This window comes from Equus caballus, chromosome 13 (genome assembly GCF_041296265.1).
Source record: "Equus caballus isolate H_3958 breed thoroughbred chromosome 13, TB-T2T, whole genome shotgun sequence".
Lineage (NCBI taxonomy): Eukaryota > Metazoa > Chordata > Mammalia > Perissodactyla > Equidae > Equus > Equus caballus.
This window is the reverse complement of record NC_091696.1, coordinates 44562656-44575922: the sequence shown is the minus strand read 5'-3', so window position 1 is coordinate 44575922 and position 13267 is coordinate 44562656. Positions and strand designations below refer to the sequence as shown.

Here is a 13267-nt window from a genome sequence, read left to right as displayed (position 1 = left end):
CCCCCAACCACCATCTACTTTCTGTCTTCATGGTTTTGACTACGTCTGGGGACCTCGGATGAGTGGAATCCTACAGGATTTGTCTGTTGTGTCTGACTTATTTCCCTGAGCATAATGTCCTCAAGGTTCATTCATGCTGGAGTGTGTGTCAGCATTTCCTTCCTTTTTGAGGCTGAATAGTATTCTATTGTATGGATGGATGTCCTAATTTTGGTTTTATTCATTCATCCCTCAGTGGACCCTTGGGTAGCTTCTTCCCTCCCTCCCTTCCTGCTTTCCTTCCATATTTAAAAAATCTCTGGGAAGAACAGCATCGTAACTATTACAAAGGGAATTTTAAAAGAGAAATAATCACCTGCAATGTCTCGCCCTTCCTATAGGAACTTTTTCCATTTTCCTCGATTCCCTGCGAGGTTTGGGTCCATATAGTCTTTTTTTTTTTTTTTTTTTTTTTTTTTGCTGAGGAAGATTGTCACTGAGCTAACATTCATGCCTATCTTCCTCTATTTTGTATGTGGGATGCCACCACAGCATGGCTTGATGACTCATGTGTAGGTCCACGCCTGGGATCTGAACCCACAAACCCTGGGCGCCGAAGCGGAAGGAGCGAACTTAACCACTATGCCACCAGGCCGGGCCCCATATACAGTTATTCTTGGTGCAAATTTTTATGCAGTCTTCTGCTCTACTTGGAGCTTAATCTTTTTTCCATGTGAATACATTTCCTCGTGTTGTTTTTTGACAAATGAGTTCAAGATAGCATATGCAATTAATATGCCACAACTTTAAAAAACCATTTCCCTGTTGGTTGTTCATAATTTTCAGCATTTTGAATAATGAAATTATTTTGAAATTTTTTGGAATCATTTCTATTTCCCTTCCCTCCCTCATTTTGAATAAGGTCCCAGGAGTGGGCTTATTAAATCAAAGGAATAAATGGTTTTAAGACTTTCAAAACACACTACGGAGGTTGTCCTCATTGAAAGTGCCATTTACAGAATTCGAGGCTCGCAGCCTCCCCAGTTCTGGGTATTATTATTTAAATCCCTATTTTGCAATGTAACAGGTAAAGTTATAATTGTTATTTTCATTCCCGTTAGATTACCAGTCAAGTTAAAATTTCTGCCTCCTCCTCGGTTGTGTTTTTCCTCTTTCAAACTGCCCACCTCCTCTCCTTTAACAAATTATCTCACAGAGACTCCGTTTTTTCAGAATTTATTTGTACTTGCTCTCTATCTGCTGTAGACATGAATATTTATAGGTGTTTCTAATGGAATCCTTTCTTCTCTCATCTGTTTTTCTGTAAATTCTGCACACGTGTGGGGCGTTGATGTTGACAAGTCTGCCTTGAGACAGGGGAGGGGTGTCTCCTTCCCTGGGTCTCTGCGGGGCCCAGCCCACGGCCGTGTCCCTGGTCAGTGCGGGGTGGACAGCGTGGGAGGCAGGCTGGAAGTCGCCAGTTTTGTTTCTGGACTGGAAATCACTGATCCATTGAGCAGATTTAGAAACCCACCGGTTGCATCGTTGCAAACTGTGAGCGCATCAAACTGAACTGCTCAGGGCTCCCCTCTGCCCCCCAATTCCAGCGACTTGCTTTCCATCGTGAACTCTCTCCTTTCCCCTCTTCCTGGGCTGAGCTCCGGCAACAGGGCCCAGCACAGCGCTTCCCCCCCGTTGTGGGTACATTTCTGACGGTGCGTGACACGGCTTCTGGGGCGTTTTAAGTTGTATGAGGAAAAAATGAACAAGCACTACATATTACGGCTTGGGGCAGGGCTGAAGTTCACCAGACTCTTTCTTAAAGGGCGGATGACACGGCACAAAGCTACTGGGAAAGTGGAAGGTGGATGACTGAGGTCGGGCAGCCTTGGAGGCCCATGCCCTGCTCAGTGCCGGCCTGGCCGTCTGCTGGCAGTGTGACCTTGGGTGAGTGCCCTGGGCTCTCTGAGCCTACTGCTTCTTCCATTACATGGGGCCATCCCTTCCTCGTTGGGCTATTAAAAGGACTAAGAAAAGGTCAAGTGTCTTTCAAAGAACAGGGCCTGGATTCCGGGCTCTCTGGGTTGTAACCCGTGACACCATGGCCCTCGCTCAATTAACGAGAACCCTCCTCCTGACCCTTTTCCCTCCAGAGGTGGGAATGTGCAGGACCAGCTCCCCGTCCCCATACCCTCCATCTTCTCAAGACTCTAGAACTCTCTAGATGTCCCTCTTCTAAACTTTATTAAGCACCTGCTGCATGCCAGGGGTTTACGTGGGGGGTGGGCGGACGACTGCGTCTGGCCTTCTGCTTGCCCCCGTCCTTGTGGCTGACACTTCGCCCTCTGCTCTAGAATCTGGACCCCGGGACTGGGTGTAGAGGGGGCCCCCTGCGGGTGGGCAGGTTTCCCAGCCCCCTAGCCTCCTGGTTCTCCAGCGGATGGTCAGCCCCAGCCACCCAATGGATGAGTTCGTGGATTCCGCCAGCCTTATTTTTCCGTTGAACATTCAAGGGACAAGCCTGCCACCCAAAGAAAGAACGACTTGGAGCGCCGTCTCCTCGGGGCCTGAGTGCCCAGTGCCCACGGCATGTGTCTGTGGAGACCGGCCCTTCAGGAAGGTGGGCTTTTCAAACACCCCCCGGAATGTTCCGTTCCAGATTCAGTAGCGACCCCAAAGAGGGAAGCTCCCCAACTGGGCTTGTGATGAAGGATCTGGGGCCATCAGCCCGCCTCAAGGAACCTCACGCCTCAGGGGAGACCCCTGCGGAGGGCAGAGGAAGCTAGGGAGACCCCGGGGGCAGCCCGGCTCACACCACGGAGGCCTCAGCTGAGCAAGTGAGAAACAGCCAGGACAAGGACAGTGGCCAGACTGGAGGCCCCACCCAGAGGTGGGTCCAGCGGCCAGGCTGTCTCCTAGATGATAGGTGTTGAGGAAGGTGGAGAATTATCCAGACCAGCTGTGGTCTTTCTTGTCCCCAGAAGCATTCTGAAGCATTGGCAAACTGCCCCTTCCGGTATCTGGAGCCAGCACCCTCTTCTCTGAGCCCCCCGGCGTCTCGTGCTGGTTGTTCCGTCCTGGCCAAGAATCTTGACCTTGCTGCGGAGCTGGGCTTGTGGTAGAAGGTGAAGGACTTTGAAATCTTGGCAGCCTGGTGCCGGCTTAAGGAAAATCTCAAACTGGGAAGAAAAGAGAAGAGAGGTAAGGCTGTGCCGTGGGCCCCCTGTTTCCTGGAATCGCGCTGGAGGCCCCATTACATCCCTGGCACTCTGCAGGCCCAGCACTGTCAGGCCAAGAGCGGCCCTCATCCAAAGGACATCCCCCTCTTTGGAAAGGCAGCAGGTTAGGGTTAGACGGGTCCCTACACCTGGGAGACAGAACCCGGGCATGGTCCCCCCATCAGGGGTTCCCAGCGGAGGGGAAGGGCTGAACCTCGGCACAAGATGCTTTGGGAGGACAGAGGACGCACTGAACCCCAACTGGGGGAGGCGGTGCAGGGAAGTCTGGAAGCGATGCCTGAACTGAATCCTGAGGGTGAAGAGAGGGTATCCAGGCCACAAAAGCAGCAGGGGCGTGAGGATGGTTCTAGAACATTTGGTGACCCCTGAATGATTTCTTTCCACTTTCAGAAAGAGTCCACCTCAGCCCCTGGATCTCTGGGTCCCACAGAAGCGCAGATCTCGTCAACTTAGGGGTCACAGATCTGGGCAGAGCCCCTGTGCCCTCTCTAGGGTGGTTGCCATTGGCAGGTGAGTTTTACCAGCGTCTTGCTTTCCAATCTCTGTGCTTTACCTCTTTCTCTGGTCTTCCTGAGTGGGACAGGATCCTAATACAATGGGCAATGGAAGCACAGACAGAGAGTGTCTTTATCTTGTCACCGACTTTAAAGGGAACGTTCAGATTTTTCACCACCGTGCGTGATGTTCAAGGCCGTACCCCGAACTCCTCACGCTATCAGGTCAAGGAAGGTCCCTCTTGTCCCCCATTTGCTAGGAGAATTTTCAAAAGTAAAGTATGAGTATTGGAGAATTTTATTAAATGCCTTTTCTGTCATCTATTGAGATTTTATTTTTGGTTCTTTTTAGATATATTATGCTTTTAATAGTTTCTAGTTCCCGGCCAAAATTTTCAGTCTGTGTCAGATAAACCCAGTTTTGAATTCCTGTGGGTTTGGGTCTATTGTATGTACCGTTTCTTGCTCTTAGAATTCTGTCTCCTTAAGTGTGTTTGTTTCTTGTTTTTGTTTTTTAAGGGAAGATTTGCCCTAAGCTAACATCTGTTGCCAATCTTCCTCTTTTCTTCCTTTTTCCCCCTCAAAGCCCCAGTACATAGTTGTAAGTTCTTCTGGTTCTTCCGTGTGAGCCACTTCCACAGCATGGCTACTGACAGACGAGTGGTGTGGTTCTGCACCCAGGTTCTGCTGCTGAAGGGAAGCAAGGCGAACTTCAACCACTAGGCCATCAGGACTGGCTCCTAAGTGTGTTCGTTCTTACAATGACAGTGTTTGTAAGGACAGGGTTCACTGTTGTATCCCCATGCCTCGCATGGAGCAGGCGCTCTGAAAACGTTTTGTAATGAAAAAAACGTTGGTGGTAAAATACACCTCACGTAAAATCTACTAGCTTAACCATTTACAAGTGCATAGTTCAGTGGTATTACGGACACTCGCATCGTTGTGAACCACCTCCAGAACTCTTTTTCATCTTGCAAAACTGAAACTCTGCCCCCATTAAAAAACAACCCCCATCCTCCCCTCCCCAGCCCATGGCAACCACCCTTCTACTTTCTGTCTCTGTGAATTGGACTATTCTGGGTGCCTCAGATGAGTGGGATCGTGCAGTATTTGTCTCTTTGTGACTGGCTTATCCCAGTTAGCATTACGCCCTTCAGGTTCATCCATGTTGTAGCAGGTGTCAGAATGTCCTTCCTTTGTGAGGCTGAACAACATTCCCTTGTATGTACGTACCACATTTTCTTTATCCATTCATCTGTCCACAGACACTTGGGTTGCTTCCACCTTTGGGCTATTGTGACTAACACCGCTATGAACACAGCTGTATAAACATCTCTTTGAGACTTTGGCTTTCAATTCTTTTGGATATATTCCCAGAAGGAGAATTGCTGGATCATATGGTCATTTCATTCTTAATTTCTTGAAGGACTACCATACTGTTTTCCATAGTGTCTGCACCATTTTATATTTCTATCAACGGTGCACAATAGTTCCAAATTCTCCCCATCCTTGCTAACACTTAACTATTTCCTAAGTTTTTGATAGTAGCCTTCCTCATGGATGTGAGGTGGCATCTCCTTGTGGTTTTGAGTCCCACTTCCCTAATGACTAGTGATGTTGAGCATGTCCTCATGTGCTTGTTGCCCACTGGTACATCGTCTTTGGAGAAATGTCTATTCAAGTCCTTTGACCATTTTTTACTCAGGTTGTGTTTTTGTTGTTGTTGAGTTGTAGGAGTTCTTCATATATTCTGGATATTAACCCCTTATCAGAAATGACTTGCAAATACTCTCTCCCATTCCACAGGTTGCCTTTATACTCTGTTGATTGTGTCATTTCATGCACAGAGTTTCAAATTTTGATGAAGTCTCGTTTGCCTATTTTTTCCTTTGTTGTCTGTGCCTTTGGTGTCATATCTAAGAAATCATTGCCAAATCCAACGTCATGAAGCTTTCCCCCTATGCTTACCTCTACGGGTTTTATTGTTTTAGTTTTTATGCTTAGGTCTTTGATCCATTTTGAGTTCATTTTTGTATATGGTATAAGGTAGGGGTCCAACTTCATTCTTTTGCATGTAGACATCCATTTTTCCCAGCACCGTTTGATGAAAAGACTGTACTTTCTCCATTGAGTCTTGATGCCCTTCTCAAAAATCATTTGACTACATACGCAAGGGTTTATTTCTGGGTTCTCTGTTCTATTCCACTGGACTATGTGTCTATCTTTATGCCGGTACCACGTTGCTTTGATTACTGCAGTTTTGTTATACGTTTTGAAATCACGAAGTGTTAGATCTCCAACTTTGTTCTTTTTCAAGATTGTTTTGGCTATTTGGGGGTCATCCGAGTTCCTATATGAATTTTAAGATGGATTTTTAAAATTTTGGCAAAAGCGTCATTGGGATTGTCATAAGCATTGCTTTGAATCTGTGGGTCACTTTAGGCAGTATTGACATCTTAATGATATTGTCTTCGAATCCATAAACATGGGATGTCTTTCCATTTATTTGTATCTTCTTTCATTTCTTTCAGCCATGTTTTGTAGTTTTCATTGTACAAGTCCTTGGCCTCCTTGGTTAAGTTTATTCCCAAGTATTTTAATTTCCTTTTCAGATGGTTCATTGTTAGCGTGTAGAAATGCAACTGATTTTTGTGTGTTGATTTTGTATCCTGCAACTTTGCCAAATTTGTTTATTAGTTGGAATGAGTTTTTTGTGGGGTCTTTAGGGTTTTCTACATATAAGATGATGTCATTTGAGGAAGAGATAACTTTTCTTCTTTTCTTCCAATTTGGATGCCTTTTATTTCCTTTTCTTGCCTAACTGCCCTGGCTGGAACTTACAGTACTATATTAAACAGAACTGGCAAAATCAGGCATCTTTGTCTTGTTCCCTATCTTAGAAGAAAGACTTCAGTCTTTCACCATTGAATATGCTGTTATCTGTGGACTTGTTGTATATGACCTTTATTATGTTGAGGTAGTTTCCTTCTATTCTTAGTTTGTTGAGTGTTTTTATCATGAAAGGGTGATGAATTTTGTCAAATGCTTTCTCCACAGCAATTGAGATGATTGTGTGGTTTTTGTCCTTCATTCTATTAATGTGGTGTATTACATGCATTGATTTTCCTGTTGAACCATCCTTGCATTTCAGGAATAAATCCCCCTTGGTTGTGGTGTATAATCCTTTTAACGTGTCCTTGAATTCTGTTTGCTAGTATTTTGTTGAGGAATTTTGCATCTATATTCACCATGGATACTGTTCTGTAGTTTTCCTTTCTTGAAGTGTCATTGTCTGGCTTTGGTAGCTGGGTGATGCTGGTCTCAAAATGGATTTGCAAGTGTTCCTTCTTCTTCAATTTTTTGGTAAGAGTTTGAGAAGGATTGGTTTCAATTCTTTAAGTGCGTGGTGGAATTCACTAGTGAAGCCATCTGCTCGTAGGCTTTTCTTTCTTGGGAGGTTGTTGATTACCAATTCAACCTTCTTGCTAGTTATAGGTCTGTTCAGATTGATATTTCTTCATGATTCAATCTTGGCAGGTTATGTTTCGAGGAATTTTATCTATTTCATCTAGACTGTTCAATTTGTTGTCATAAATCGTTCATGGTATTTTTTTTTATAATCCTTTTTATTTCTGCAAAAGCACTTGTAATGTCCCCGATTTCCTTTTTTTTATTTCAGTTATTTGTGTCTTCTCTCTCTTGTTTTTAATTGGTCAATCTAGCTAAAAGTTTGTCAATTTTGTTGATCTTATCAAGAAACCAACTTCTGGTTTCGTTTTTTTCTCTCATTTTTCTATTCTCTATTTCATTTATCTCTGCTCTAATCTTTATGATTTCCTTCCTTCTTTCCACTAGCTTTGGGTTTAGTTTGCTCTTTTTCTGTTTCCTTAAGGTGTAAAGCTAGGTTGTTGATTTGAGATCTTTCTTCTTTTTAAATGTAAGCATTTACAGCTACAATTTTTTTTCTTAGCATTGCTTTCTCTACATCCTATACTTTTGGTATGTTGTGTTTTCTCTTCCATTTGTCTCAAGGTATTTTCTAATTTACTTTGTGATTTCTTTGACCCATGGATTGTTTTAAAATGTGTTGTTTAATTCTGCACAATTTGTGATTTTTCCCCCCAGTTTTCCTTTTGCTGTTGACTTCTAGTTTCTTTCTATCACGACTGGAAAAGATAATTTGTATGATTTCAGTTTTTAAAAATTTATTAAGACTTGTTTTGGGGCAGCCCTGTGGCTGAGTGGTTAAGTTCACAAGCTCCGCTTTAGCAGCCCAGGGTTTTGCCGGTTTGGATCCTGGGGACAGACAAGGCACCGCTCCTCAGGCCATGCTGAGGTGGCGTCCCACATGCCACAACTAGAGGCACTCACAACTAGAATATAAAACCATGTACTGGGCGGCTTTGGGGAGAAAGAAAAGAAAAAAAAAAAAGAAGATTGGCAACAGATGTTAGCTCAGGTGCCAATCTTTAAAAAAAAAAAAAAAGACTTGCTTTGTGGTCTAACATATGGTCTATTATGGAGAATATTCTGTGTGCACTTGAGAAAAATGTATATCCTACTGCTGTTGGGTAGAGTGTTCTGTATGCATCTGTTAGGTCTAGTTGGTCTATAGTGTCATTTAAGTTCTCTATTTCCTTATTGATCTTCTCTCTGGTTGTTCCATCCATTACTGAGAGCTGGGGGAGGGCGATGATGTCTCCTCCTATTGTTGCAGAGCTGTCTTTTTCTCCCTTCAATTGCATCAAGGTTCGCTTCAGTTCTTTAGGAGCGCTGATGTTTGGTGCATATATATTTATAATTGTTACATCTTCTTGGTGAATTGACCCTTTTACCATTGTTTTAATTTCTGTGGGATAAACATCCAGGAATGCAATTGCTGGATCAAGTGGTAAGTGTATGTTTAGCTTCTTAAGAAGCTGCCAAACCATTTTCCAGAGCTGCTAAACCATTTGACATTCCCACGGGCAGCATCTGAGAGACCCCGTTTCTCTGCGTCCTTGCCGGCATTTGGTGTTGTCATTGTTCTTTATTTTAACAATGCTATCTCGCTTCCCAAATTGCTAGTACTGTCGAGCGTGTTTCTCACGTGCTTGTCATCCATGTGTCCCTTGGGTGAAATGTCTCCATGTGTTTTGCCCATTTTCTATTTGTTTATTTACTGCTGAATTTTGAGAGTTCTTTATATTTTCTAGATATGAGCTCTTTGCCAGATACGCGATTTGCAAATATTCTCTCCCAGTCTGTACTTTGTCTATCTACCCTTCTAAGACTGTGTTTCACAAAGCAAAATTTTAAAATTTTGATGAAGTCCAGTTTATTGACCTTTTTATTCTTTTATGAATCATGCTTTTGGTGTCTTGTCCAATAACTCTTCCCTAAGCTGTGCCTGTTGTCTTTCAGAGGTACATCTTATCCTACAGATTCAGTTGATTTAATACCTGTGAGATTCTTTAGGTTCAACACTCTTTCTCAAATCAGTTTGGGCAGATCCTATTTTTCCAGGAAATAATTTAAAGTAGGTTTTGAAATTTATCAGCAAAGTTGTTGAGTGACTTTTTGAAATCTCTACTGGATCTGCAGTTTTGACTCCTTGCTCGTTCCTAGTACGGTTTGTCTCTTTTTTTTTTTTTTTTTTTTGAGGAAGATTAGCCCTGAGCTCACTGCTGCCAATCCTCCTCTTTTTGCTGAGGAAGCCTGGCCCTGAGCTAACATCCATGCCCATCTTCCTCTACTTTATATGTGGGACGCCTACCACAGCATGGCGTGCTAAGCGGTGCCATGTCCACACCCGGGATCCCAACCGGTGAACCCTGGGCTGCCAAGAAGCGGAACGTGCAAACTTAACTGCTGCGCCACCGGGCTGGCCCCGGTTTGTCTCTTTTTTTTCTCTTGATCATTTCTCTTGTTTATTTCTTTCCTATTTCACTTGATTTCTTCCTTCTTCTTTCCTTGGTTTACACCAGGGATCAGCCAACTTTTTCCATAGCAAACACTCTGCTCAGCGATTGTAACACAAAAGCAGCCACACATGGCACGGGAGTGACTGTGCATGGCTGTGTTCCCTTGTGTGTGTCATTAGTGGTAAAGGCATTTTCAGATAGTTCAGTGCTGAGAATTTATTTCATCTTTAATCTTAAACAGTAGTTGAACTGGGCATAAAATCTAACTTGAGAATTATTTTCTCCTAACACTTTAAAGATTTATTCCTCTGTCACTGCTGGTGGGAGACAGATTATCTTCTTGTTCCTTGAAGCATCACCCCTCTTCCATCCTCTTTGGTGGCTTTTAGAACCTTTCGCTTTGGTTTTTCTGCGATTCCACTTGGATGTATCTTGAGATGGGCATATTATACGATTTTGGACACCTCATGCTTCCTGAATCTGAGGAGTCCCATCTCTCAAATGTCTTTATCTTCTCATTCTTGAATTTCTATTAACACATTGGGCTCTCTCATTTCACCTTCCCTCTTTTACATTTTCCATTTCATTAATTTTCTCTTCTGCCATTGAATCTGTTTTAAATTTCAGTGAATGTTTTTCATTTCTGGAAATGCGTTTTGGGATTATGCTCATCATTTTTCAGTTTATTCTTTCATGTCTTTCATCATCTCTAATTCTAGCATCTGGGGGTCTTAGAGAAAGCTTTCTCAGAACTGTCTTCTCAGCCAGGCCCTGACTTTCGGGCTTCCGTGCTCGTGTCCACATTGTCCAATTTTAGAGGAACCCTGCTGAGTCAGTTTGGCTAGAGCTCCTCTCCTCCATCACGGACGACCTCAGCATCTGCCAGGGCTCCGCCCCTGCTGGTGTCTGAGCACCTGGACCACCTCTAGCGAGAATCCTGCCAGGTCGGTTTAGCCGGAATCCCCCCGCCCCCTGCCCTGCTCCTGGGCTGTAAATGCCCACTTGTCCTCACCGTATCCAGAGTTGAGCCCAATCTCTCTCCCCTCCTGGGGCAGTGGTCCCTGCCCCTATTGCCATAATCCCCCTGAATGAGGCCCACCTCACTGTGTCGTGAACAGTGTCACAGGGGCCCACTCCTGGCGCTCTTGGCCATTGCTGACTTCTGTGTGTGGTGGGGCTTCAGCCCTGGGAATCACACACAACCTGACTGCACGTGTGCCCCAGGAGTCTCTGGACATTGTAGGAGTGTGCATGCAACCCCCTGACGTTAGACTTTCTCAGGAGGTGACTCTACAGCTGCCTGACCTCCCAAAGCTACTGTCTCCTGTGCCAGAGGTCACAAGGTTTGCAAGACCTGGCTTGGGGGGGGGGGTCTTTGGGCCTCTTTTTCTCTTTTTTTCTTTTGGTGAGGAAGAGTGGCCCTGAGCTAACATCTGTTGCCAATCTTCCTCTTTTTGTTTGAGGAGGATTGTTGCTGAACTAACATCTGTGCCCATCTTCTTCTATTTTGTATGTGGGATGCCACCACAGCATGGCTTGATGAGCAGTGTGTAGATCTGTGCCTGGGATCTGAGCCCGTGAATCCTGGGCTGCCGAAGCAGAACGCACGAACTTAACCACTACGCCACCGGGCTGGCCCCTCTCTTTCTTAGTAAGTACCCCTTTGCGCATAACTTTGACTCGCAGCTCATTGCTCATGACAAGTGGGTGCTCGTCCCCTGGGTAGAGCTAAGGGACAGGAAGTGGTCTGGAAGGCAGAGGTCACCCGGGGAGGGGGGGCAGAGTGCCTGCTGGCTGGGGCAGCTTACCACACTGCGGAAGCGGGGCGAGGTGCACAAAGGCCCGGGCACACAGGTGGATGTAGGCGGCCGCCAGGGTGCAGGCGGGCTGGAGATCCTGGGTGCCGCAGGCGTCCCGGATGCACAGGCTGAGGAATGGTGTGGGGTCCACCTGAAACCCAGCGCCACAGTCACTGGACCCTGGGGCCCAGCCTGGAGGAGGGGCGCAGGCTAGATGGGGACAAGGGCTTCCTTTAGTCCCCGGGTCCATCTGCTGAGTGGCCTCCGTGGGGGTCCAGCCCTGCCCCACACTCACCACCCTGAAGCAGTCCCCCAGGCTGGAGCCTGGGTCCTGGAAGCAGGCCAGGCAGGGGGCACTCTGTCCGGGGCAGGCCTGCTGAGTCTTCTCCACGGTCCTGCAGTCGCCCCCCACCTGGCGGGACAAGCACAGGACTCAGGCCTCCCACCCGGACCTCTTTTCTTTCAGCAGCTCAGCCTCAGGAGGAGGCGACCAGCCCCTTGGCCTGAGTTCTCTGCAGCGGCAGAGCGTGCTGGCCGGGAAGTGCAGCTAAGGTCCACGGCCAGCCCACACGGACGCTTCCCTCCCCGGGGCACACCCGGACCACTCCTGTTTCCATCCTCCACCCCAAGCACAGAGCCCAGGGATGCACAGGCCGACGGCTCACCTGCCAGGCGAGCATGAACTCCTCCAGGCTGCCGGCCACCGTGCCGTCGGGCAGCATCAGCTCATTGCCGGCCTCGTTATCGTTGGTTCCCAGGAGGCCGGCGGACACGCCTGTGGGGCAGGGGAGGCAGGCCACGCCGTGAGAGCCTGTCTCCCACCTGCCCGCTGGCCAGGGTTGGGGGAGATGGCTGAACCCCGTCCCTCCACGCCTGACCCCGTAACACCAGCCCTGGTGCTAAACCCTCATCAGAGGGAGAGGAGACAGAAAGGGACTAAGGAAGGCCTTTGTGCCTCCCCCTGTCCACAGTGGTCGGGGTCAAGTGCATGACGGGAGAGCCATTCTGGGGCTGCCCGACCAGAACAAGGGCAGGGGGGCAGCAGGAGAGTGGCCTTCACACTTGAGCAGCATGTCCCAGGGAGGGGGCAGAGCACAGGGCCAGAGAGCCCTGGGCTCAAGTCCTGGGAGCACCAGCCAGTCACTCGCCCTCCGTCAGGTCCTCTGTGCCACAGCTGACAGGTAGCATCGCGTGAGAAGCAGCGGCCCATGTGTATTACGCCGTTAGAACCAGCAGTCAACAAGCGGAGCTGGATGGAGCTGCGCTGCCCCGGGAGTGGGGCCAGGCCAGCACTGGACGTGACCAAAGCGGGGACAGATGGCCTTTGACCTCCTCCCCACTCTGAACCATTCTGGCTGTTCTCCTCGCGCCCGCTGAGGTCGTGAGCCCCCAGGGAGCAGCAGCGGCCGAGGGAGTCCCTCCCACCACAGCGGGGGCTCTCGCGAGGACACTGGGGTGCTGCTCATGGCTGACCCGTCGGCCTCAGCCCTGGGAGCTGACCGTGGTGCAGCCCGGAGAGGCCCTTCCAGGCGAGGCCCACCCCACCGGGGCGGAGGCTGCCAGGCCGGGGCCCAGACCCACCGTGCTGCCAGAGGCCCAGAGTCAGGCTGCAGAGGCCGGCTCGGACGTCACAGGCGACAGAGACGCCATCCTCACTGGTCAGCTCGATCCTGGGGACGTCCCTCCTCATCTTGGCAGGAGGCAGATCAAGGTTGGGACAATTCTCCCCAGGCAGCGAGGAGTCGTACAGCCTGTAGGTCTGTGGGCCAGACAGGGGCTGAGCAGGACGGGGACAGGCTCCGTGGGACACCAGGTGGGAGGGGTCTGCGGCCCAGGGCACAGGGACACGGACA

General features: G+C 47.9%; 1 protein-coding gene and 1 long non-coding RNA gene across 2 annotated transcripts in view; one reads left to right on the top strand and one right to left on the bottom strand.

Moving 5' to 3' along the window:
• Window positions 1-1199: 1199 nt before the first annotated feature.
• LOC102148840 (uncharacterized) overlaps window positions 1200-13267 on the bottom strand; it is a 137970-nt gene continuing 125902 nt past the window's right edge. Inside the window, exons 63-67 of the mRNA XM_070231012.1 lie at window positions 12996-13173; window positions 12080-12189; window positions 11710-11826; window positions 11424-11565; window positions 1200-3158 (exon numbers count right to left, since the gene is read on the bottom strand). Coding sequence (XP_070087113.1) covers window positions 3154-3158; window positions 11424-11565; window positions 11710-11826; window positions 12080-12189; window positions 12996-13173 — 552 coding nt within the window. The 3' untranslated portion in view covers window positions 1200-3153. The remainder of the gene's footprint in view (window positions 3159-11423; window positions 11566-11709; window positions 11827-12079; window positions 12190-12995; window positions 13174-13267) is intronic.
• LOC138917016 (uncharacterized) lies at window positions 2747-13006 on the top strand. The gene is made up of 5 exons (XR_011424341.1): window positions 2747-2869; window positions 2961-3180; window positions 3609-3728; window positions 11146-11266; window positions 11884-13006. It is a non-coding gene; the product is annotated as an uncharacterized lncRNA (long non-coding RNA).